The sequence below is a fragment of the Amblyraja radiata genome, chromosome 25 (assembly GCF_010909765.2).
Source record: "Amblyraja radiata isolate CabotCenter1 chromosome 25, sAmbRad1.1.pri, whole genome shotgun sequence".
In the NCBI taxonomy this organism is placed as follows: Eukaryota; Metazoa; Chordata; class Chondrichthyes; order Rajiformes; family Rajidae; genus Amblyraja; species Amblyraja radiata.
The window spans coordinates 9,494,214-9,520,636 of NC_045980.1; the positions used below are offsets into that span (position 1 = coordinate 9,494,214).

Sequence of the window (26,423 nt, forward strand, 5' to 3'; positions counted from 1 at the left end):
TTTAAACTAGTCCAGCAGAGGACGTGGGGCCGAAAGTAATAGTTTGGCTGATGGGCAGGTTGAGACAAATCTAAATGTCAAAGCAAGTAAGTTCAGTGTACAGGGCAGCCAGGGGCAAGGCAGGGAATGACAAAGGTTCGAAAGACTAAACTGCAATTATTTCAATGCAAAAAGCCTGATCGGTAAAGCAGATGTATTCAGGTCATAGGTACACAAAAATGCTGGAGAAACTCAGTGGGTGCAGCAGCATCTATGGAGCGAAGGAAATAGGCGACGTTTCGGACCGAAACCCTTCTTCAGACTGATGGGGGGTGGGGGGGAGAAGGAAGGAAAAAGGGAGGAGGAGGAGCCCGAGGGCGGGGGGATGGGAGGAGACAGCTCGAGGTTTAAGGAAGGGGAGGAGACAGCAAGGGCTAGCAAAACTGGGAGAATTCAACGTTCATGCCATCCGGACGCAAGCAACCCAGGCGGAATATGAGGTGCTGTTCCTCCAATTTCCGGTGTTGCTCACTCTGGCAATGGAGGAGACCCAGAACAGAGAGGTCGGATTGGGAATGGGAGGGGGAGTTGAAGTGCTGAGCCACCGGGAGTTCAGGTAGGTTATTGCGGACTGAGCGGAGGTGTTCGGCGAAACGATCGCCCAACCTCCGCTTAGTCTCCCCAATGTAAATCAGCTGACATCTAGAGCAGCGGATGCAGTAGATGAGGTTGGAGGACATACAGGTGAACCTTTGTCGCACCTGGAACGACTGCTTGGGTCCTTGAATGGAGTCGAGGGGGGAGGTGAAGGGACAGGTGTTGAATTTCTTGCGGTTGCAATGGAAAGTGCCCGGGAAGGGGGTGGTACGGGAGGGAAGGGAAGAATTGACAAGGGAGTTGCGGAGGGAGCGGTCTTTGCGGAAGGCAGACATAGGGGGAGATGGGAAGATGTGGCGAGTGGTGGGGTCACGTTGGAGGTGGCGGAAATGGCGGAGGATTATTTGTTGTATTTGCCGGCTGGTGGGGTGAAAGGTGCGAGTGCGGGGATGGGGAGAGAGAGCAGTGTTGCGGTGTATGGATGAGACCCTGGTGCGAGCCTCATCTATGATGGCGGAGGGGAATCCCCGTTCCCTGAAGAACGAGGACATTTCCGATGCCCTGGTGTGGAACGTCTCATCCTGGGAGCAGATGACCTGTATTCAGGTCACAGATTGGTACATGGAGCTTGAATATTATAGCCATAACAGAAACGGACTGCCGGTCAGTTTTCGAGGGTACAGCTGAACTCATAGTCATACAACATGGAAATACGCCAACAACATGTCCCATCTACACTAGCCCTACCTGCCTTCATTTGGCCCATATCCTCTAATCCTACACTTTCCAAATACCTGTCCATATGTTTTTCTAAACGCCGTAACAGTACCTTCCTCATCAACCTCCTCTGGCAACTTGTTTCATACACCCACCACTCTATGTGTGTTTTTTTTTTTTTTTTAAAGTCGCCCCTCAATTTCCTATTATATTTCCCCCTCCCCCCCCCCCCCCCCCCCCCCCCCCCCCACCTTAAACCTATGCCATCTGGTTTTTGATTTGCCTACTCTGGGTAAAAGACTACTGAGTACCCTATCTAATCCTCTCACAATCTTATACCCTTCATTCTCCTGCGCTCCTAGCCTGCTCAACCTCTACTTATCTCAGGCCCTGAAGTCCTGGCAATATCCTCATAAATCTTCTCTGTATCCTTTTAAGCTTCACAACGTATTTCCTATAACAAGGTCCGAAACTGAATACCATACTCCAAACGTGGCTTCACCAATGTCTTGTACAATTACCTCCCAACTTTTATACTCAGTACTCTGATTGATGAAGGCCAATGTGCCGAAAGTCTTCTTGACCACCTTATCTACCTGTGACGCCACTTTCAATGGTGCTTTTATTGTCACGTGCTAACGCAGTTAAATTATTTTTTAACCAGTTTAGTTTATTGTCACCCAATCTACCCAGCGTTCCCTTTTTCAGGGAACGATATACTTGAATTAGTTGCCAGAACGATGAATTTCCTGAGTGCAAAGTGAGAAAGATGAAGAGAGATGGATTCCTTCCATCATAATAACAGTAAATATTCTTCCATCTTTGAGGAGAACCTTGGGAGTGCTATGGCAGTGGAAGAAACTTGGATAGAGAGTTTCAGATGGGGACATACGGAAAAGATGGGCCTGGATTTTGGAGATGGCCACATGTTTTGGAAATAAATGAGAGAATAGTTTTGAGGCAAGCAGATTGAATGATTGGCATTTATCAAATAATTTATCAAGAATTCTGTATAATGGTCACAGCCCAGGGGCAACAGTACCTTCACTGTTTAAGTCTTGAAATCATAGTAATTAGCAGCATAAAAAGAGACAACTTTTAAACTGTGATGAGGATTTTTCACCACCACTCTTTCAGGCTGTTCCAGAACTGCCACCATGACGACTCTAATCATCTAATTAGTACTTTTTTCTCCTTTGCTACAACTAAAATCTTTATCCCTAATTATAGATCCACCCTGTCTTGGCCATTCATAATTTTATAAATCATAATTTAATCTCCCCGAGTCTGCTATGAGAAAACAAAAAAAAAAATAGGCTGGAAATTCCTTGTTCTGATTTAGATTTTGAATTCAAGTTCCGACCTCCTGAAAACCTGCCGAGTGCAATTTTTCTACCATCGCCATTTGACTTCACTGTGGGTGCTCAACTTTGGTGAAGATATTACTGCAAGTTCAATAAAAATAAAATGTAATATATATATAATGATGTAATTCATCCATGCCTTATTTTCCTGAACCTTTATTGTGTAGAATGAATGCCAAATATACGTACTCCATTCTGAGGGATTTGAGGTTAATGTTTTATGTACACCACTTGTGTTTCTCCTCAGTTGAGCCCTTTACTGCTAACTAATTTGTTTTTTAAATAATCTTGCTAGGATGCTTGACATGGTTTTGTCACAATATGTAGCTTTTGCTAAATATATAAATTCAGAAAGGAAAATGTTGCTGGTAACTGGTTGTCTGTCAGTTGAGTCTTGTACATTTGGACACAGGTCCCCCATTCCCTGGTTTAAAACAGCGTGCATGTTCAATATGTTGCTAGCTGCCTGCTCACAACATACAAATGGAATTGTCACTGTCCAATGCAGTTTAAAATAAGCAATAATGAAAAGTCTAAACGAACTGGGCCTTTTTCTTTGTATTCCCTGACCACTTGTCATGGATATTTTATTTCCTGGTACTGTCTAATATTTCTCCATTTTTCAAATAAAGGTTATTTTAAATACTAAAGAAGTTTATTTAAAAAGCTGTGGATGTTGGAAATCTGAAATATAAACCTAATGCTGGAAATGCTCAGACATGGGACCATTTTATCAGGTGTGGGACCAGCATTCTGGCAGGCAGGTTTGCCACTGCTACACGGGTGGTTTTAAACTGAATAAGGGGGGTGGGGTATCAAATGGGCTAGTGGAGGATGGAGTTAAAGGGAAAGGGTTTCTTAAATGTGTGAGCGTAGAGACAGAGGGGTGTAAAATGAGGGTAGAAGCAATAGGTAGCAAGGTGAAAAGTAAAAGTGGCAGGCCGGAAAATCCAGGGCAAAAATCAAAAAGGGCCACTTTTCAACAAAATTGTATAAGGGGTAAGAGTGTTGTAAAAACAAGCCTGAAGGCTTTGTGTCTCAATGCAAGGAGCATTCGTAATAAGGTGGATGAGTTGAATGTGCAGATAGCTATTAATGACTATGATATAGTTGGGATCACGGAGACATGGCTCCAGGGTGACCAAGGCTGGGAGCTGAACATCCAGGGATATTCAATATTCAGGAGGGATAGAGAGAAAGGAAAAGGAGGTGGGGTAGCGTTGCTGATTAGAGAGGAGATTAACGCAATGGAAAGGAAGGACATTAGTTTGCAGGATGTGGAATCGGTATGGGTAGAGCTGCGAAACACTAAGGGGCAGAAAACGCTGGTGGGTGTTGTGTACAGGCCACCTGACAGTAGTAGTGAAGTTGAAGATGGTATCAAACAGGAAATTAGAAATGCGTGCGACAAAGGCAAAACCGTTATAATGGGTGACTTCAATCTACATATAGATTGGGTGAATCAAATTGGCAGGGGTGCTGAGGAAGAGGATTTTTTGGAATGTATGCGGGATAGTTATCTAAATCAACATGTAGAGGAACCAATGAGAGAGCAGGCTATTTTAGACTGGGTATTGAGTAATGAGGAAGGGTTAGTTAGCAGTCTTGTTGTACGTGCCCCCTTGGGCAAGAGTGACCATAATATGGTTGAGTTCTTCATTAGGATGGAGAGTGACATTGTTAATTCAGAAACAATGGTTCTGAACTTAAAGAAAGGTAACTTTGAGGGTATGAGACGTGAATTGGCCAAGATTGACTGGCAATTAATTCTAAAACGGTTGACGGTGGATATGCAATGGAAGACATTTAAAGACTGCATGGATGAACTACAAAAATTGTTCATCCCAGTTTGGCAAAAGAATAAATCAGGGGAGGTAGTGCATCCGTGGATAACAAGGGAAATCAGGGATAGTATCAAAGCGAAGGATGATGCGTACAAATTAGCCAGAAAAAGCAGCATACCGGAGGACTGGGAGAAATTCAGAGACCAGCAGAGGAGGACAAAGGGCTTAATTAGGAAAGGAAAAATAGATTATGAAAGAAAACTGGCAGGGAACATAAAAATTGACTGCAAAAGTTTTTATAGATATGTGAAAAGAAAGAGATTAGTTAAAACAAATGTAGGTCCCTTGCAGTCAGAAACGGGTGAGTTGATCATGGGGAACAAGGATATGGCGGACCAATTGAATAACTACTTTGGTTCCGTCTTCACTAAGGAAGACATAAATAATCTGCCGGAAATAGCAGGGGACCGCGGGTCAAAGGAGTTGGAGGAATTGAGTGAAATCCAGGTTAGCCGGGAAGTGGTGTTGGGTAAATTAAATGGATTAAAAGCCGATAAATCCCCAGGGCCAGATAGGCTGCATCCCAGAGTACTTAAGGAAGTAGCTCCAGAAATAGTGGATGCATTAGTAATAATCTTTCAAAACTCTTTAGATTCTGGAGTAGTTCCTGAGGATTGGCGGGTAGCAAACGTAACCCCACTTTTTAAGAAGGGAGGGAGAGAGAAAATGGGGAATTACAGACCAGTTAGTCTAACATCGGTAGTGGGGAAACTGCTAGAGTCAGTTATTAAAGATGGGATAGCAGCACATTTGGAAAGTGGTGAAATCATTGGACAAAGTCAGCATGGATTTACAAAAGGTAAATCATGTCTGACGAATCTTATAGAATTTTACGAGGATGTAACTAGTAGCGTGGATAGGGGAGAACCAGTGGATGTGGTGTATCTGGACTTCCAGAAGGCTTTCGACAAGGTCCCACATAAGAGATTAGTTTACAAACTTAAAGCACACGGCATTGGGGGTTCAGTATTGATGTGGATAGAGAACTGGCTGGCAAACAGGAAGCAAAGAGTAGGAGTAAACGGGTCCTTTTCACAATGGCAGGCAGTGACTAGTGGGGTACCGCAAGGCTCAGTGCTGGGACCCCAGCTATTTACAATATATATTAATGATCTGGATGAGGGAATTGAAGGCAATATCTCCAAGTTTGCGGATGACACTAAGCTGGGGGGCAGTGTTAGCTGTGAGGAGGATGCTAGGAGACTGCAAGGTGACTTGGATAGGCTGGGTGAGTGGGCAAATGTTTGGCAGATGCAGTATAATGTGGATAAATGTGAGGTTATCCATTTTGGTGGCAAAAACGGGAAAGCAGACTATTATCTAAATGGTGGCCGACTAGGAAAAGGGGAGATGCAGCGAGACCTGGGTGTCATGGTACACCAGTCATTGAAAGTGGGCATGCAGGTGCAGCAGGCAGTGAAGAAAGCGAATGGTATGTTAGCTTTCATAGCAAAAGGATTTGAGTATAGGAGCAGGGAGGTTCTACTGCAGTTGTACAGGGTCTTGGTGAGACCACACCTGGAGTATTGCGTACAGTTTTGGTCTCCAAATCTGAGGAAGGACATTATTGCCATAGAGGGAGTGCAGAGAAGGTTCACCAGACTGATTCCTGGGATGTCAGGACTGTCTTATGAAGAAAGACTGGATAGACTTGGTTTATACTCTCTAGAATTTAGGAGATTGAGAGGGGATCTTATAGAAACTTACAAAATTCTTAAGGGGTTGGACAGGCTAGATGCAGGAAGATTGCTCCCGATGTTGGGGAAGTCCAGGACAAGGGGTCACAGCTTAAGGATAAGGGGGAAATCCTTTAAAACCGAGATGAGAAGAACTTTTTTCACACAGAGAGTGGTGAATCTCTGGAACTCCCTGCCACAGAGGGTAGTCGAGGCCAGTTCATTGGCTATATTTAAGAGGGAGTTAGATGTGGCCCTTGTGGCTAAGGGGATCAGAGGGTATGGAGAGAAGGCAGGTACGGGATACTGAGTTGGATGATCAGCCATGATCATATTGAATGGCGGTGCAGGCTCGAAGGGCCGAATGGCCTACTCCGGCACCTAATTTCTATGTTTCTATGTTTCTATTTGTGGAGGACATAACAAAAGCTAATATCTTGGCTTGATTATTTTTCTTTCAAATCATCATTGCATGGAATTAAGTGTTCTTTTTTAATTGTTTTACATTGACGCAACTTGGGCACTCAGTAGTAAACAAACAAATATTTTATCAGTAAAATGTTGAACAGTGAAATAGTTTTTTTATCTATAGTATGCATTGATGGGGAATGCTATTTTTGTTGTTGATTGTGTGTGCTAATTACAATCAATTTCAGATACTTGTTGGATGCTCCAGCTCAGTAATGACAAACATCTGAGAAGTCAGCAAAATAGAAGTATCAGCTTTGTAGGTTTTAATAGGAATCCATTAAATTCTGTAGCAGAACTTTGCATCTAACTCAATAGTCCGTTGAGTTTTTAGGGGGGGGGGGGGGAATCAGGTGGAAATACACACTTTTTCTAAAGACTGCTTAAGTGACACTATACATTGATATTTTCATTATCGGAAGGCACAAACGACATTTTTATGATCAGCCTGGCTTCTGCTCAGACTGCCATGAAGCAACAATTTGCTAATAGTTTAAGATGCAGGAAAAATAACTAGTGATTTTTGGGTGTTTGACAGCATAATTTGCTAAATCATTTTCTAATCAATCAATATCTCTGATTTTAAAATTAGAATATTCAGACATTTACAATTTTAAGAGGAACTTTCATAAAACAATTATATGTACCAACATGCTTTTCCAGGAGTGTTGTTCTGGTTCTGAAGAACCATTTTGGTGGCATCAGACCTTATTATTGGGATCTCTTGGTGCATCACAGCTATAAGCATTAATGTAATTGATTTTCAGAGACCAAACTATACAGAATTAAGTATTTTGTATTGCTATACAGACTAGAGTATTTAGAGGGGGCAGACAGGCAGGCAATGTTCAGATTATTAAAATCCACAGGTAGGAAAATATAATAAAGCCTGTTGTCAACCTCCAGGTAAATGACAGCCTCTTCTTTTCCATGATCAAAATTGCTTTGACCTCTGGCAACAGCACCACAGATCTTTAAAGCTTTAACTTTTGCTGTGCCGCATCTCTCATCTGTTATACATTCAATCTCCATACTCGCTATCTATTTACTCTAAATACATTTGAAAATAATGGTGATGGAATTGACTTCCGATAATGACTTTTCTTTGATTCTTTAATTCTTTTAATGACCACACAGCCAGGCTGGTGGAATTTGTTATGCCAATGCAGCACATAAAAAAAGAATACAAACATGACAATACTAAAGAACTTTAACATGAAAACATCCCCCCACAATGGTTCCCATTATGGGGGAAGGCACAAAGTCCAATCCCCAACCCCAGTTCCCCCATAGTCTGAATTTTATGCAAAACTAACGTCTTCACCATATATATTTTGCCAGTGCTAATGGTTGCCGAGCTGCTCCTCTTTGTCATCTGTCAAATCGGCAACTTTTTTTTCCCCTCTGCAAATCCACAGACGAATCGACAAATTGATGCCTATTGTTCGCATATTAAGTTTTTCTTGTCCTGTAATTTCTTTATAATCCTCAAACACATTCATCACAGCATGCAACAATACAGCTGTCTGAGCTGCGTTTGAACAATACTTGATTTCATCTGCTGCCTGGGAGAAGTATTATTTTGGTTTGTCTTTTACCGATATTGTGGCGCGGCGATAAGCCCGAAATGAAGGCGAGGAGCCAGATAATTTGGGAGGAATTTTATTAGTTGTTGTTCTTTTGTCCAGTCGGGTCTGCAAGAGAGCGATCGCGCCTAAATCCCTGCCCTTTATCCCTGTAGTCCATTCCCGTGCCGAGGGGTTCGATAGTGGAATGGTCCGATCTTTGGATGCCGCCACAGGACCCCCCCCCAGAACAGGAGGCATGAAACGCACCGGCAGGCGTAGAACCCGACCGGACCGCTTACGGAAGTTGGCCGACGGGCTGGCGGATGCACAGGTGGAGGGAGCCGCGAATGGGGGCGACCTCGCGGCTGACGCTGGGCAACTAGCACCGGAAGGTCAATGTCCAAATGTGCCGGCTTTAACCGGTCAATCGACACGACCTCCAGCCGGCCCCCCATGTCCAACATAAAGGTTGGCTGTCCGTGCTTCAGCACCCGGCACGGGACTTCATACGGCCTCTGGAGCGGTGGGCGTCACGGTGCAGGAAAACATCGGGGCAGTCCCGGAGGGCCGATGCCATGTGAGGGCGAAATGTCCCATGGCGGGATGTCGGCACTGGCGCGAGCCTGTCAACTCGCTCGTGAAGGCGCTGTAGGGTGGATGAGGGCTGTCCCTGCTGCAACGGCACCGATGGCACAAACTCCCCAGGCACCGTGAGCGGCGACCCATAAACAAACTCCGCTGAAGATGAGGCCAAGTCCTCCTTAGGCGCAGTTCGAATGCCCAGCAAAACCCGCAGCAGTGCGTCCATCCAGTCCGGGCCGGCGAGTCGCACCTTCAGAGCTGCCTTGAGCTGCCGGTGGAACCTTTCCACCAAGCCGTTTGCCTACGGGTGATAGGCCGTGGTGTGATGCAGCCGCACACCCAACAGGTGACCCATGGCCGACCACAGCTCGGAGGTGAACTGTGGACCCCGGTCCGAGGAGATGTCAACCGGCACCCCAAAGCGAGCAATCCAGTGCGCGGACAACACACAAGCGCATGTAGCTGTCGAAGTATCGGCCAGCGGTATGGCCACCGGCCACCGCTTGAAGCGGTCCACCACTGCGAGGAGGTGGGTGATGCCCCGGGACGGCGGGAGAGGCCCCACAATGTCCAAGTGGAGGTGGTCGAACTGCCGGCGTGGTAGACCGAACTCCTGGAGGGGCGCCCGGACGTGGCGATGAATTTTTGCCGTCTGGCACGGAATGCAGGTGCGGGCCCAGTGGCCAACCTGCTTGCACAGGCCATGCCACATGAACCGAGCAACCACAAGTGCCGTCGTCATTCGGATGGATGGGTGAGCCAGCCCGTGGATCACGTTGAAAACCCTCCTTTGCCAGGAAGCAGGGACGATGAGGCGCGGCTGACCTGGAGGAGCAACTCACAAAGTATTGTTGCTCCTCCAGGGCCGAGAAGTACATCTTCTAGGCGAAGGCCGGAGATGACAGTCCGATAGGCGGGCATCTCACCGTCCGTGAGCTGAGGCTCCGCCAGGGCGAAATAGTCAATGCCGGGCGCCATCTCGAAAAAGGTGTAGAGGGCGAGGCAGGACAACGCGTCGGCCACCCGGTTCTCCTTCCCCTCGATGAAGCGGATGGAGGTGGTGTACTCCGAGGTGAACGCCAACTGCGGCTGCTGTGTGCGGACAAGGAGTCGGAAACCTTTGCCAGGGCGAAGTTAAGCTGCTTATGGTCCGTGTAAGCGGTGAATGGGCGGCCCTCCAGGAAGTAGCGGAAGTGGCGCACCGCCAGGTACAGAGCCAGGAGCTCGCGATCAAATGCGCTGTACTTCCTCTGGGCGTTGTTGAGGTGCCGACTGAAGAAGGCCAGGGGCTGCCAACCCCCATCCGTCAGTTGTTCCAGCACGGCACCAACCGCCGACTCCGAGGCGTCCTTCGTAAGGGCGATAGGGGCATCCTCCTGCGGGTGAACCAGCAGTGCATCCGGAGCAAGGGCCTCCTTCGCGCAGTCAAATGCCACCACCGCATCGTCGGTCCACTCGACGTCCTTACGCCTACCGGCCAGAAGATGATACAGCGGCCGCATGATGTGGGCAGCAGATGGCGCAAAACATTGATAAAAGGCCACCATGCTGACGAACTCCTGCAGGCTGTGCACAGTGTATGGACGGGGAAACCGGCGGATGGCGTCGACCCTGTCCGACAGGGGAACCGCGCCTTGTGAAGTCACGCAGTGGCTGAGGAAATCGATGGTGGTCACCCCAAACCGGCAATTCACGAGGTTCACAGCGAAACTATGCTCACTGAGCTGCTGACAGAGCTGCCGGAGGTGAGCACAGTGCTCCTGCCGCGAGCGGCTGGCCACCAAGATGTCATCGAGGTAGACGAACAAAAACTCGAGACCACAACACACCCCGTCCATTAACCGTTGAAATGCCTGCGTGGAATTCTTAAGGCCGAACGGCATCCGCACAAACTCGTACAATCCAAACGGCGTAATGATTGCCGTCTTGGGCAAATCCTCCGGGTGGACTGGGATCTGATTATAGCCGCGCAGCAAATCCACTTTTGGGAAGATAGTAGCCCCAGCCAAATGGGCGTTGAAGTCCTGGATGTGGGGCACGGGGTATCGGTCTGCGGCAGCAGCTGCATTCAGCAGCAGATAATCCCCGCAAGGTCGCCAGCCCCCGCTTGCCTTGGGGACCATGTGGAGTGGGGACGCCCATGGTCTGTTCGAAGAGCGGATGATCCCCATGGACTCCATCGTGCAGAACTCCTGCCATGCCAGACCTAGTTTATCAGGCGGCAGTCGGCGTGCTCGTGCGTGGAGGGGTGGACCGGTAGTTGTTATGAAATGCTCCACCCAGTGCTTAGAGGTCGACGACCGAAACTGGGGTCAGAATGTCCGGGAACGGGGCCAAGACCCGAGCAAAATAGTAATCCACGGATGACAGGGGGCATGCAATCGGCTCACCCAGACGCAATGCGATTGGCTCCATCGTTGCGGCGTGGAACAAGCACTGCCCCTGTCCACCAGGAGGGAGTGAGCCCGGAGGAAGTCGGCACGGAGCAACGGCTGGGAGACATCGGCGATGGTAAATTGCCACGAGAAATTACAGGAGCCAAAAACGATCGGGACCGTGCGAGCCCCATACGTACGGATGGGGCTGCCATTCGCCGGGGTGAGGACGGGCCCCCGCTTACCAGAACGAATGTCCACCAGCGAAGCGGCAGGACGCTCAGCCCCGGTATCCACAAGGAAGCGACTCCCAGAGCGCCGATCCCAGGCGAAGAGGTGGTGAATCTGGCCGGCCGCCGCGGGGACTGTTGGCAGCTAGCCCCGGCGTTTCCCGGGAACGCGCATGGCTGGAGGCATTGTCGTGCTGCAGCACCCCAGCGCTGGTGGTAATAGCTGGTGGCGCTTGGAGCCCGCTGGTGCGGGACTGCAGGTGTGGCGATCGCACAGGCCTCCAGGGCGCAGCTGTCACTCCCTCCATTGCTCCTCCGCCTAACCGGGGGAAATAGGGCGCAGCCGGAGTGACGGCCAGCGAGTCATCCGGGCGCGCCATCCACAGCACTTCAGCGCGCCTGCCGAGGGCCCCGGTGTCGGCGAACGAGGCGTCGGTGAGCTGCAGGCGGATGTCGGCCGGCAGCTGATGCAGGTAAATATGAGGCACGGCGTGTGCCCATCCAGGAGCGCAGCCATCTCATTAAGGAGGCTTGATGGCCGCCGGTCGCCTAGGCCCTCCATATGAAGGAGCCTGGCAGCCCGCTCCATCCGGCTGAGCATGTAAACCTGGAGCAGGAGCTCCGTAAGGCCGGGGTATTTCTCCTACTCCTGGGGCAGACTGACGGAAGCGTGGCTGCCAATCTGCGCCTACGGCCCCTCCGACCACCACCAATCACTCACACACATTCACACACAGGCAAAGGTGGGTGAAGTGTCTTGCCCAAGGACACAACGACAGTATGCACTCCAAGCGGGATTCGAACCGGCTACCTTCCGGTTGCCAGCCGAACACTTAGCCCATTGTGCCATCTGTCGTCCCAGATAATAATCAACGGCCACATACTATGATCTCATGGAGCTTCTGAGTTCGGGCATATGTTATAGACCATGATTTTGCAGTACTCAAAACTCTGCCACATTGGACCCGTCAAATAATAATCCTTTCTTCTCATGAACCAACGATGAACAGCCACTGAAGTCAGCCAGACAAAAGTATTCCGTGGGTAGAAAATTGCCCATGAATTTAATGAAACCCACCCTGAATCATCCTTTTTGTTTGATACGACAGTAGCATTTAAAGTCAGGAGGTTCCTGCGCATTCCTTACAAAAAAAAAGAATAGCTCAAATTTGTTTTTCAATGGGCTGTTATCAATAAATTTCCTTTTCATATTAAGAAAAATAAATGTATGTGTATTGATGTGGATGAGAAATGGATCAGTAGAATTAGGGAAACAAATATCCACAAATAATTTCGAGTGTGAAAGAAAATTAAATGGAGACAATTACACTCCATGACTTGATCAGTTCAGCAGATTGCTTTGCACTTTTTTACAAAACCTATGAACTTTTTAATGTTATTTTATAGGAAGTGAGCATAGCTGGCATGAGCAGCATTTATAGCCCAATCCTATTCCCTCTTGAAATGGTGCCCTCCTGCTAAAGATACTGTACATGTTTTCAAGAGAGTTAGATTTAGCTCTTTGGGCTAAGGGAATCATGGGATATAGGAAAAAGACGGAATAGGGTACTGATTTTGGATGATCAGCCATGATCATATTTAATGGCAGTGCTAGCTTGAAGGGCTGAATGTTTCTATGTGTCAGGTATTCTGGGATTTTGAACCTGTGATGTCCAAGGAAATGACAAGTTAGGATGGTGTATGTCCTCGAGAAGAACCCGCAGGTGGTAGTGTTGCCTTGCATCTATTTTCCTTTCCTGCCAGGTAGTAGTCATTGATTTGGGAGGTGTTGTTGGAATAAATTAGGCAGTTGATTGCAGTGTATTTAGTAAATGGTGCTCATTGTGGCCCCACAGAGGACGTGGAATGTGAAATTATTGGGGTGGTGTGCTAATTAAGTTGGCAGTCAAGTAGGTTGATTGTCCTGCACAATGTTTAGCTTCTTGACTGTTGCATGGGTTGCATCCATTCAGGCAAGTGAAAATATTCTATCACACTCCTGACTTTTGCCATTTACTCCTGCCTTACTCACTCACTCACTGCAGCATACTTGGCAGTGTACGGCTGAGTGCATGCAGCCAGCTCCACATTATTTGCAACTTTAGACTTTATTGTCCTTGTGCATGCAACAATAGTGTATTTCACATATTTATAACAATTCTATAATTTTAATAATTGTTCATTATTGAATGTGTTTCCTTTCAAGGCATTTAGCAAATGTGGATCATTGAAAAGTTGCAGTATTTCAAAAAAGAAGAGCAGGACAGGTGAAAAGCTCTTTTGTTTTTCAATTTTCAATGTAGAACTTGCTGTGAGATTATTTCAATTTAAACAAATATTTCTATTTATAACCCAGAACTTATCTAGATATCATGAATTGGTAATATATGATTTTGATAATACAATTTTGATAACTGGGCAAATGATATATTTGAGGAAACATATAGTTATGGAATTTGTTTTATGTCTTTGCTTAAAATAGTTACTTAAAGTACCAATAATGTACTTTACAAGTATTTGCGGTGATTTGATTTCAACACATGGTTCACTAATTATATATGATCAATTAATTATAATTATATTTTTTAAAACACTATATTCAAGAAAGTCAGCTTAAAAAAAATGCATCCCATATTGCTTAAGGTCTATCTACTTAGATTCAAAATTAGTTGCTTCCAGTTTGGAAACATGCTGTGCATGTATACTCTTGTGAATTGTTGCTACTATAAGTACTGCAGTTGCTTTTAATGTTGACTAGGCTTTAAAAGATTTAAATGGGTTATCCTGGGCTTTGTCAAAAAATATGCCAGTCTCTTCATTAACAAACATTTGCCAATCGTTCAGCATTTTATATGTTAGTTATTTGTGGGCTATTATAGTTGTGTGCTATACATACACCTATTGGCATTTATTTTGTATGATGAAAAACATTTTTTTTTTCCTTTGACTGCATCTTCTTTGGGACAGTTGAAACCAGCTAGGTTATGCATTTCTCACACTGATCTTGATTATATCGTGCATGGATTGTATGCAGTGTGGAATTGATGATGATGCAGTTAATGAGCAACTGTGTAGAAATCTGGTGACCCACAGTTGTGAATAATCGCTTTGAGCTGTCTCTGAATTTTTTTTTTCCTTTTACAGGTACCCTTTTGTCAATGGGATATGGCTTTGTGGAATACACAAAACCAGAATATGCCAACAAAGCTCTAAAACTGCTACAGGTAATCACATTTTCATTGTATTTGTTGAATATTATTTCAAATATAAATTATTTCAAATATCTCCTTTACTCTCCTCGTCATAGAGAGTGGACTTTAAAAAAAATTCAGTGCCATGGAAATTTATTCAGATTTTTAATTCTTTTTTTTATGGTATCTATCTATATCACTAAATCTCTGTTCTTGACCGCTTTTGGCCTTCTGTGCTGCGATTTCCGAGAGAACGCCGCCACCTACAGCCGTCATTTTTGGCCACCTTGCTCAGAGTCCCCCTCCGCCGCATGTGTGCCGAGGATTTTTCCCGTCGATGAAAAATGGCGGGGATATTAATGTTTTTACAAAATTCTCCATTCTCTCTGCTGCCCCTGCTGGAGGGAGGGGGAGGGACTATAAAACCAGGAAGTGGAGTGCCTCAATCAGTGTCTCATCAAGATGGAGCTCTGTCAATTAGTCTCTGTCACTCTGAGCTCTGAATGACACTGAACAAATTTCCTCACACCTGTGAGTAAGTACCCTTAATGTGGTTTGAAAATGAAAATATGGTTAGTTTGAAATAAAAAAGCACTGCCTGCAAATGGTTGTTTGGGGGGTTTGGGTTGAAGTAAAAAGGCACTCTCTTTCTCTCTCCCCTCCTCTCTCTCCCCACCACTCTCTCTCCCTATCCCTCTCTCTTTCTCTCTCTCTCCCCTCCTCTCTCTCCCCACCTCTCTCCCCATCCCCCCCCTCTCCTCTCCCCCCACTCCTCTCCCCCTCGCCTCCCCCCCTCTCGTCCCCCACTCTCCTCATCCCCCCTCTCCTCTCCCCCCTCCCCCACTCTCCTCACCCCCCTCTCCTCTCCTCTCCCCCCTCTTCTCTCCCCCTCTCCTCTCCCCCTCTCCTCTCCTCCTCTCTCCTCTCCTCCTCATCTCCTCTACCCCTCCTCTCCTCCCTCCCCCCAATCTCCCCCCTATCCTCTCCCCCCTCTCCTCTCCTCTCCCCCCCCCCTCTCCTCTCCCCCCTCTCCTCTCCCCCCACCTCTCCTCTCGCCCCATCTCCTCTCCTCTCCCCCTCTCCTCTCTCCACTCTCCTCTCCCCCCTCTCCTCTCCCCCTCTCCTCTCCTCCCCCCATCTCCTTCCCCCCCCTCTCCTCTCCCCCCTCTCTCCTCTCCTCCTCTCCCCTCTCTCCTCTCCCCTCCCTCCCCTCTCCCCTCCCCCCTCCTCCCCTCCCCTCCCCCCCTCTCCTCTCCCCCCCAGCCTCTCCTCTCCCCCCCCTCCTCTCCCCCTTAATATAATATCAAGGGGGGTAATTAGCGTGAGTGCGGGGGGAGGGGATAGTTAGTGTGTGTGACGCTGCATGCCGCCTCCCCCCCCCCACACAACCGCACGTTGGGGGAACAGACCCAACGGGTCTGCACTTGGTCTAGTATATTACTAAAAGTCTGATCTTGACTGCTTTTGGCCCACTGTGGTGCGATTTCTGGGAGAACGCCGCCACCTATGGCCGTCATTTTTGGCCACCTCGCTCAGAGCCCACGTCTGCCTTCCTGGCCCAGAGGATTTTTCCCATCGATGGAAAATCAGAGAGATATTATTGTTTTTTTTTAAATTACCATTCTCTCTGCTGCCCCTGCTGGAGGGAGGGGGAGGGACTATAAAACCAGGAAGTGGTGTGCCTCAATCAGTCTCTGCAAGATGGAGGGCACGTCTTTCTGTGCTCTGAATAACACTGAACACATGTCTACTCAACTGTGAGTGCCCTTAATGTGGTTTGAAAACGAAAAAATGGTTGCTTTGAAGTAAAACGGCACTGCCTGCAAATGGTTGTTTGGGGGGTTTGGGTTGAAGTTAAAAAGGCACTCTCTCTCTCCCCCCTCCTCTCACTCCCCACCTCTCCCCCCCCCCCTCTCTCTCCCCCCCCCCATCTCTCTCCCTCCCCCCCACCTCTCCCTCTACCCCCCCTCTCTCTCTCTCTCTCCCCTCTTTTTCTCCCCCTCCTCCCCTCCCCCACCCTCCCTCCCCTAAACCCCCCTCCCCTCCACCCCCCCTACCCTCTTCCCTCCACCCTCCCCCTCCCTGCTCCCCACCTCTCGCCCATACCCCTCACCTCACCCCCCTCTTAGCACCCCCTCTCTCACCCCCCTCTCTCCTCCCCCTCTCTCGTCCCCCTCTCTCTCCCCCGTCTCTCTCCCCCACTCTCTCTCCCCCCCTCTCTCCTTCCCCCTCTCTCCCCCCTCTATCTCTCTCTCCCCCCTCTCTCTGCCCCCCCTCTCACTCTCCTCCCCCTCTCTCTATCCCCCCTCTCTCCCCCTCTCCCTCCCCCCTTCTCTCCCCCCTTCTCTCCCCCCCTCACTCTCCCCCCTCCCTCTCCCCTCTCCCCCCCTCTTTCTCTCCCCCTCCTCCCCTCCCCCACCCTTCCTCCCCTAAACTCCCTTCCACAGCCCCTTCCCTCTTCCCTCCACCCTCCCTGCTCCCCACCTCTCCCCCTCCCCTCATCCCTCCTCCCCACCTTTCCCCCCTCACCCACCCTCCCTCCAACCCCTCTCCCTCTTGCCCCTCTCTCTCTGTCTCTGCCCCTTCTCTCTCTGCCCTCACTCTCTACCCCCGCCCCCTCTCTAGATGTGACTGCAAGTTGGGGGCTATGTGTCAGTAGATAGGGTGGTTATGGGGTAAAAGGAGCAAGTTAATAATAATATAATATCAATGGGGGTAATTAGCGGGGGGGGGGATAGTTAGTGTGTGTGACGCTGCATGCCGCCTCCCCCCCCCCCCACAACCGCACGTTGGGGGAACAGACCCAACGGGTCTGCACTTGGTCTAGTAATTATTAATTTTTGCTGAAAGAATTGTAAATGTGAGATGATCTTGAAACAAATATGCAAGTGAGAATGACTAATGTTGTTAAAAACAAATAATCAATGTGTGTGAAACCCTGATAGTTTGATACGGCATTTCATTGTTCTACAATAGTGTAGTGCATGCATGTTCACATTAGTAGATGTATTGTTCAAAACCTTTTACTTGCCTGAATTGAGAATGCAGAAAGTTGCATGAGTTCAGATTTCCTCAATGGGTGGGATTGGAATAGTGCCTCGTAGTTATCAGTGATTTGTTTTAAATTATGATGTTCAAGCAATTTTGTCAAATAAGTTTAAAACTTATTCTGGATCTTTAGGCGTAGAAGATTTGGTAATATTTCTATAGGCACTTCAATAACATTTAAAGTTTTTTTCATTGTGAATGTGAATTCAGCTGTTGTCTCACCAAATGTAATTGATTGTTGCAATGAACTTTCAGTACACCAGGGAGAACTTACATTTATATTGTACCTTTTCGTGACCTCTATGTCACAAACCTCTTCTGAATCAAATCATAGCAAGCAAATTATCACCCTTCCTAAACCCATAGACACAAGAATGCCGATGCTGGCCTCTAGAGCAAAGGAACTTGGGGTAGAAACAAAAAACTGGAGTAACTCAGCAGGACAAGCAGTATCTCTGGAGAACGTTTTGAATCAGGTTACTGTAATAAAAAACAACACTCTTTATCACACAGGTTATTTAAGTGTGCGTATAAACATGATCAAGTCTTCCATGCCCAGGGATCCGAGATGTCCTTTTACTTTAGTAAGTGTATCCCTCCCCCATGTCTCCTCTGTAACCCACAGATCTGGTCTTGCTCCCCCTTCCCCCCTAGACAGAAGAAGGATATAGTTACCCTAGTCCTTGCCTTTCACCCTACCAGCCTCTGCATCCCCTTCATTTTCTCGCCTATTACCCTGTGCCCCACTTGAATGCACCAGTTTTGCCCACCATCCTGCTGCTTTTCCCGTCTCTCTTCTCCCTAGCACCTGCCTGGCTTTGTCCTGGCCCCATCTCTCTTCCAGTTTTCTCCCCCCCCTACTACAATCAGTCTGAATAAGAGTTCCAGCCTGAAATGTCGCTTATCCATGTCCTCCAGCAGTGCTGCCTGACCCACTAAGTTACTACAGCATTTTGTTTTCGTACCCGAAACCCATACTTAGTGCAGTGTGCAGCCTGGACTTTAACAGTGTGGTGTAAGAGAAGCATGACTTCTGGTGATATTGTAAAGAATTCCTACCCCTCAAATGGCGCACATACTGTCAAAGTCCTGCTTCCAACTTTAACTTTTTTCAAATGTTGGAAACATTCACAGGTACGTTAACTGCGACTTTAATAGGTTTTATAATTAAAGTTTTTCAAGTAGCTGAAATTAACATCACTCAATCCTAAAAAGAATTGCCCCATCGCAAATGCAGGGGAATTTAGCATGATGGAGTTTCATCACTGGACTCCACATGGAATGTAGCAACAAAATGAACTGACAGATTGATTATTTATGCTAAAATAATAATTGCACATGATTGCCGTACCTGACTTTATCTTCTGCTGACTGTCATTCATTTGATTGGATATGAATTTATTTTACTGGAGCTGGGGAAAGGCTGGTGCAGTCGTGCGTAGCTGCTGGTGCTTGAGTTATAATGTCGAACTTTATAGATGTTTCATTCATAAAAATGAGCACATCCTCAGTAAGATTATATTCAAACTTCAAGCCCTTAAATGTCATTTACTTTGAAAGTTGCCTTATCACCATGTACATATAATAAATTAGCTTCTCATCTTATGCACACTGACTCTGAAATAAATAATGCAAACAAGGTAGCCAGATTTTATTCCAGAAAACATATAATGCCGAGGAGACGTGTACGTTTATACTCATTAGTACTGAAATGTTAGCATGAGGTAAACTAAACCATGACAGGTAATGCTTAACTTGATTTCTGAACTGTATTTTAAATTTGACAATATTTCGCAGTCTCCCAATATTGTTAAATGGTTCTTAAAATGTCAGTGCAAGGTTTTCACCATAGCTCTCGGGTATTTAAAAATATTTCAACTTCTCTAAATTTCATTTGAATATTTATGGCATTTACCTTTTTGTTCTTGAAACACAGCACACCATGTTGGATGATCACCAACTGGAGTTGAAGCTATCGGACAGAGTTACAAAGTACGTATTTTTATTTTATGGGAGACACAAAATGCTGGAGTAACTCAGCGGGTGAGGCAGCATCTCTGGAGAGAAGGAATGGGCGATGTTTCGGGTTAAGACCCTTCTTCAGGTCTCGACCCGAAACGTCGTCCATTCCTTCTCTCCAGAGATGCTGCCTCACACGTTGAGTTACTCCAGCATTTAGTGTCTACCTTCGATTTAAACTAGCATCTGCAGTTTATTTTAATTTTATGTTTATTCTGTTTTTTCTGGATCCTTGAATATATTTTGGTGTCATTCAAGAGGAAGGGTTTATACAAAATATACTTTGTGTCATTCAGTGTTGATCAGTAATTATGAAACAGAATGGAATGGGTAAGTGAAATGGACTGATATTTTGGCTTTACTTCTGAAGAAGGGTTTCGGCCCGAAACGTCGCCTATTTCCTTCGCTCCATAGATGCTGCTGCACCCGCTGAGTTTCCCCAGCAATTTTGTGTACCTTTTTGGCTTTACTTGGTGGGTTTCAAAAGTCAGCTTGAATGGTGAATGTTATGCTTTGGGACTACGCAATCTGCAGTGAGAACAATATATTGAACTTGGTTAGCACATAATGTTTTAAAAATATTTGCAAACCTTTAAAATTATTTAAAAAAATTATTGTATTGGAATCTAATTTTCACACAGACACACAGTAGCACAGATACTCATGCAGTGCAATGACGGGCTATGCAGATCTTGCTCTTGACATTACATATTTTGCTTAACTGATGGTACAGAAAAGCTCTGATAATCCGGCATCCATGGCAGATTTTTCAGATTCTTGGATGTTACTCCTAATAATACACTTTCACTTCAGTTTTTTGTGTATACTATACAGAGGAATACAATTTTTTTCATTGAAATTAGTTCAAAAGGAGCAGGAAATATATAAGCACTCCAGGCGTGGCTCTGGCTGCTAACCTATCTACCTTTCTGAGCCCTGGTGTTTGGATTTCAATCCGAACTCCAGTTTTAAAGAAATCTGCAACACATCAATCTAATCTTGTGAATAGGGTACGCGGCCCTGACTTATTGGGCTTGTACAATCCTAGAAGAAGAATATATTGGATCCTTTTGATTGTTTGTTGATCATTAGTGCAATTGAGGGATTGACTAATTACTATAATGACCTGATTTGACATAAATAATTATTACCACTGTCAGAAAAATCTCCACCTAATAAACAAAATGTATAACAAAGATTTGATGGAAGATCAATCCATTTGAACAAGACTAACTTGACATTCTATTCATAAACAAATACATTGTGTATATGTAATAGACTGATCTGCGTTGATCCCTTGTTGGTACCATGAAGAAAACCTTCAAAACCATGTTAAAAAGATGTCAAACTGAAGGCAGTAGAGATGAGAAAGCTAACTTTTTTTTCAGTTGTAAATAAATCTTATATTTAACAATGAATGCTAAAATATTTAGGCAATCTCGTTGAAGATTACATTTGAGGCGTCTCAATGCATAACTCTGCCATTGCTTCATCAATAACATTTCAATAAAGAAATCAACAGGGAAATATTACTTATCCTTGTCAAGTCTATATCGTAAAGTTACACATGTGAGACTTGCATTATCTTTTCCATGATTAATGCATGCCACCGTAACAAAACCTGTTGACACCCACGCTTTATCACTTACTTTGGTTTACTTGTATTTCTTCAAGCTGTTTTAAAGTTGCAGTTCCAATTAAGTTTAAAAAAAAAAACTCTGACAAAACATATGTACAGGCAAGTTTGAATGAAAAAATCACTAGCCATGTTTTCATTCAAATCTTATGCTTTTTATCAAATAATTTAATAACCAATTGCATCTTTCCATGTGATAAATATTTAGTGTTACTATTCTTTGATTCTTGTTATTTTGTTTATATGGACTAACCAGATTTTTAGCAATGTTTGAAACTAAGGTCTTCTTACATTCAGGTCTGTGAACCCAGCAAGAAAGCTCCAAAAAGCAAAGGATCAGAAGGCCTCCAAAATTCTGATTCGAAATATTCCTTTCCAGGCCAAAGTAAAAGAAATACGGGAACTTTTCAGGTAAGAAATTGTTTTGTGTTGCTGATCATGAAGTTGAAAGTGTATTGCACAGGAATGTTTAGGGACATAACGTTACGTTTTGAATATTTTCAAAGTTTACAATGTACATAAAATGTGTTCGTTTACACGCAAAGTATTGAATGCAATTCTGGTTGCCACTAAAGAAAAATATGATTTCGCTAGAGAGGGTGCAGAAAAAGAAATCACAGATGTTGCATATATTGGAGGTCTTGAGTTACCAAGAGGGATTGGTTAGACTGGGTTTGTTTTCCTTGGAGGCTGAGAAATGACATGACAAATGTTTTAAATAATGAAAGGCAGAGATGGAGGAGGTAGTCCAAGAAGAAGTCTGAAGAAGGTCCCCGACCTGAAACAACACTAGTCCATTCCCTCCACAGATGTTGCCTGACCCTTTGAGTTCTTCAGGCATTTTGTGTTTTGCTTATCCTTCCTATTTCCGCATGACCCAAAAGTGCACACAATACTATAGTATCTTGTACCGTGCCCTCCATAATGTTTGCGACAAAGACCCATCATTTATTTATTTGCCTCTGTACTCACCAATTTGAGATTTGTAATAGAAAAAAATCACATGTGGTTAAAGTACACATTGTCAGATTTTAATAAAGGCCATTTTTAAACGTTTTGGTTTCACCATGTAGAAATTACATCAGTGTTTATACATAGTCCCCCCCCCCCCCCCCATTTCAGGGCACCATAATGTTTTGGACACAGCAATGTCATGTAAATGAAAGTAGTCATGTTTAGTATTTTGTTGCATATCCTTTGCATGCAATGACTGCTTGAGGTCTGTGATTCATGGACATCATCGCTGTGTGTCTTTTCTGGTGATGCTCTGCCAGGCCTGTATTGCAGCCATCTTTAGCTTATGCTTGTTTTGGGAGCTAGTCCCCTTCAGTTTTCTCTTCTGCATATAAACGGCATGCTCAATTGGGTTCAGATCGGGTGATTGACTTGGCCACTCAAGAATTTACCATTTTTTAGCTTTGGAAAAACTCCTTTGTTGCTCTAGAAGTATGGTTTTTTGATCATTGTCATGCTGTAGAATGAACCGCCGGCCAATAAATTTTGCGGCATTTGTTTGAACTTGAGCAGATAGGATATGTCAGAATTCAGAACTTCAGAATTCATCATGCTACTATCATCAGCAGTTGTATCATCAATAAAGATAAGTGAGCCAGTACCTTCAGCGGCTATACTTGCCCGGGGCATAACACCCCCACCACCGTGTTTCACAGATGATGTGGTATGCTTTGGATCTTGGGCAGTTCCTTCTCTCCTCCATACTTTGCTCTTGCCATCACTCTGATATGTTAATCTTTGTCTCATCTGTCCACAAGACCTTTTTCCAGAATAGTGATTGCTCTTTTAAGTACTTCTTGGCAAACTAACCTGACCATCCTATTTTTCCAGCTAACCAATGATTTGCATCTTGCAGTGTAGCCTCTGTATTTCTGATCATGAAGTCTTCAGTGGACAGTGGTCATTGACAAATCCACACCTGACTCCTGAAGATTGTGTCTGATCTGTCGGGACAGGTTTTCCTTGGCCTGCAGTCCCTTTGCGATTAGTAAGCTCACCAGTGCTCTCTTTCTTCTTAATGATGTTCCAAATAGTTTATTTTGGTAAGCCCAACTTTGGTCCTCATGTTGATAAACAGCAATAAAGTGGTGCTGAGAGCTCTCTTATACCTGCATTAGAGAGGCAATTAAACACACCTGAGCAATTACAAACGTCTGTGAAGCCATGTGTCCCAAACAGTATGGTACCCTGAAATGGGGGGGGGGGGGAACTATGTGTAAACACAACTGTAATTTCTACATGGTGAAACCAAAATGTATAAAAATGGCCTTTAATAAAATCTGACAATATGCACTTTAACCACATGTGATTTCTTCCTATTAAATCTCAAATTGTGGAGTACAGTGGCAAATACATAAATGATAGGTCTTTGTCTCAAACATTATGGAGGGCACTGTATATCTGCAACATAACATCCCAACTTCTATACTCAATATGCTTACTGATAGAGGCCAACGTGTCAAAAGCCACCTTCACCACTCTGCCCGCCTTCGATGACACTTTCAGGGAATTATATACTTGTATCCTTCGGTTCTTCTGTTCTACAATTTTCTTCGGGGCTTTGCTATTCACTGTGAAAGTTCTACTTGGGTTTGAGTTCCCAAAATGCAATCCTTGTATTTATCTAAATGAAGCTCCATTTGCCATTGCTAAGCCCACTTGCCCAGTCGCCATAATTCTGATAACTGCCTTCACTGTCTATAATGACACCTGCTTTACTGTCATCTGCAAACTCATTAATAATTTATTTCACATTCTCACCTAAATCGTTGAAATAGGTTAACATAGTTAGATGTTAACATAGTTGGATAGATTAACATAGTTAGATGTCACAGTCGGTATGGTAGAAGTGGTCCATAAGGGGCCACTTTCTGTGATTTTATGAAAAACCCAGAAGCTGCCGGTCCACATAGGCATCTGCTTTGCGGACCTGTTTTTAGACAGCATGGGTGAAAAACAAGCCAGCAATTCTTAGCTAATTTTCCTAATGTCTTTATTCCGATTGGGGCTATGTGCCAAACATAGCACCCGATTAGCACACCACATGGTGAAATCCACTTTTAGGCATGTTACTTTTTCTGCCACGGACTGAAGAAAATTAGGTTGAAAATATCAGACATGTTTAATCACCAGAGGGCACAATAACACTGCAAATTAAATTTAATCAAAATCTGTTTGCTATGTTTATTGCATTGTGGATCGGAAAACTTAAGTTTTGTACAAAGAATGAAATAAATGTTAACCTTGTGTTTAATGCATGGAAGGCCATAATTATCATTTTGTTTCATATTTTCACAATATTAAATAATTAGGTTAGGTTTCAGTTGTTTCAAAATGGATTAAGAATTTGAGAATCTGAAACAAATAGAGATTTAACACAACGAGAGGGCTCTCATTTATTGCGTTCCCAGTTTCGGGCAAGAAAGAACAAAAATGTTATGGGCTAGAAATAACATTGCAGAGCACAATATTATTTTGCTCTGCGTTGTAATTTTGGAATAGGAAATCTAATCACAGAATTGATTGGTACCTCTGCATATGGTTTATAAATGGTATCATCCGCCATGTGTATGATGCTAATGGAGAGGGGGCCTTGGGGAAGCCAGTGGCATGTGATTTATAATGTTTCTGCAATCCTCCAGCATGAATAGGCATTACAGAAAAAATGAGGGCTTCGAATACAGGGGCAGGTTTATGCTGAGGATGAAGGCCAGCTCTAATGCTCAAACTTTAGGAATTAGAATAACCTAGGTTTTGTAATCCATCTCTCCAAGTTCTTTTACCTATTCATTTAATTGCAACTTTAGTCTAGATTTAAGGAACCCAAGTAATTGTAAGGGGGTCTGTCATTGAAGCACATCCTTGGATTTTAATGGATGTTCCATGAAGTTCATCCAATTGATCATCACGTGAGATGTACATTGCAGATCCTTTGGAGATTCAGATGAGGGCCTCCTTGATTAGATACTGTGACCCAAGTTTTAAAACTGAACTTCATCATGAACCAGATTTCAAACTTCTCTCTGTATCTCTGCTGATTTAGTTTGTATGTAACATTTAAATATATAGTTGTTAAAGGGAAGGAAAATAATGACAAATAAGCATTGTCAGAAAATGAAGTCTGCTCGACATCCTCAGTCCCTGATTTTACTTGAATAAAGCTAAATGAAGTCAAGTTGAGTTTGCACAAGGACAGTGAGGTACACATAGAATTAACATCTTGCTTGCAGCACCATTACAGGCATACAGACGCCACTCAAAAACACAAATTATATGTAAATTCTGAAGACATTGAAAAGAAAAAGACTGCCAAAAAACATGTCAATAGTTCAAAACAATTCGAAAAAGGACTACGGTAAGGCTAAATGTGGTCCATGGTGTAACTTTGCGAAGTCAGGATTAGGACTGCAGGTTATTTCGAGAACCAAATGGTTGTAGGAAAGTTGCTATACTGAACCTGGTTGAACTCCACCTGGTTGAACTCCACCGTGTGGCACCGTCAGCGATGGCAGCCTCGCCAACAGTCTGTCTATTCGTCTTTTTTTAATTTTGAGTGTGTTTTAAAAATGAATGTGTGAATGTTCTCTGGTTTGTTTTATGTGGTTGATGGAGGAGGGGTCAGGGGAAAGTTTTTCTCAATCTCTTACCTTGCCGGGGATGTGATTGGTTTCCGGATCGTATCTCTGGTCGCTCTAACATCATGGAGCTGGAGGCCTTGCTGGGGACTGACTTTGAGCCCCGCCGCGGGTACATGGTGGACTTGCCATCGGAGCCGATCCCTTGCCTGGGATTGACGCTCCAACGGATTTCTGCGGATTTTAACATCGAGGATCTCACAGTCTCGGGTAGAGTATGTCAGGAAGCTCCATACGATGCAGAAGGTTTCGACCAGCCCCGACCCGGGGTCAGATAGCCCGGCGCGAGGGAGCTGAGATTCCACACCCGATGCGGGAACTTGATCACCCCAATGCGGAGGGCCCGACCGCCGGCTATGGATCGCCCCGTCAACGGAAGGCTCGAGGCCCGTGACTGCGGGAGAACAAAGAAGGGAAGAGATTGAACTTATTTTTTGCCTTCCATCACAGTGAGGAATGTGGAGGAGTCACATGTGGATG

General features: G+C 45.1%; 1 protein-coding gene across 1 annotated transcript in view; it reads left to right on the forward strand.

Moving 5' to 3' along the window:
• The window catches only part of rbm19 (RNA binding motif protein 19), a gene marked incomplete at its 5' end in the record, with an annotated part of 222,851 nt that overhangs the window by 47,887 nt on the left and 148,541 nt on the right, over positions 1-26,423 (forward strand). Inside the window, 4 exons of the mRNA XM_033043004.1 lie at positions 13,607-13,667; positions 14,545-14,624; positions 19,576-19,631; positions 21,592-21,705. Of these exons, the coding sequence (XP_032898895.1) occupies positions 13,607-13,667; positions 14,545-14,624; positions 19,576-19,631; positions 21,592-21,705 (311 nt within the window). The remainder of the gene's footprint in view (positions 1-13,606; positions 13,668-14,544; positions 14,625-19,575; positions 19,632-21,591; positions 21,706-26,423) is intronic.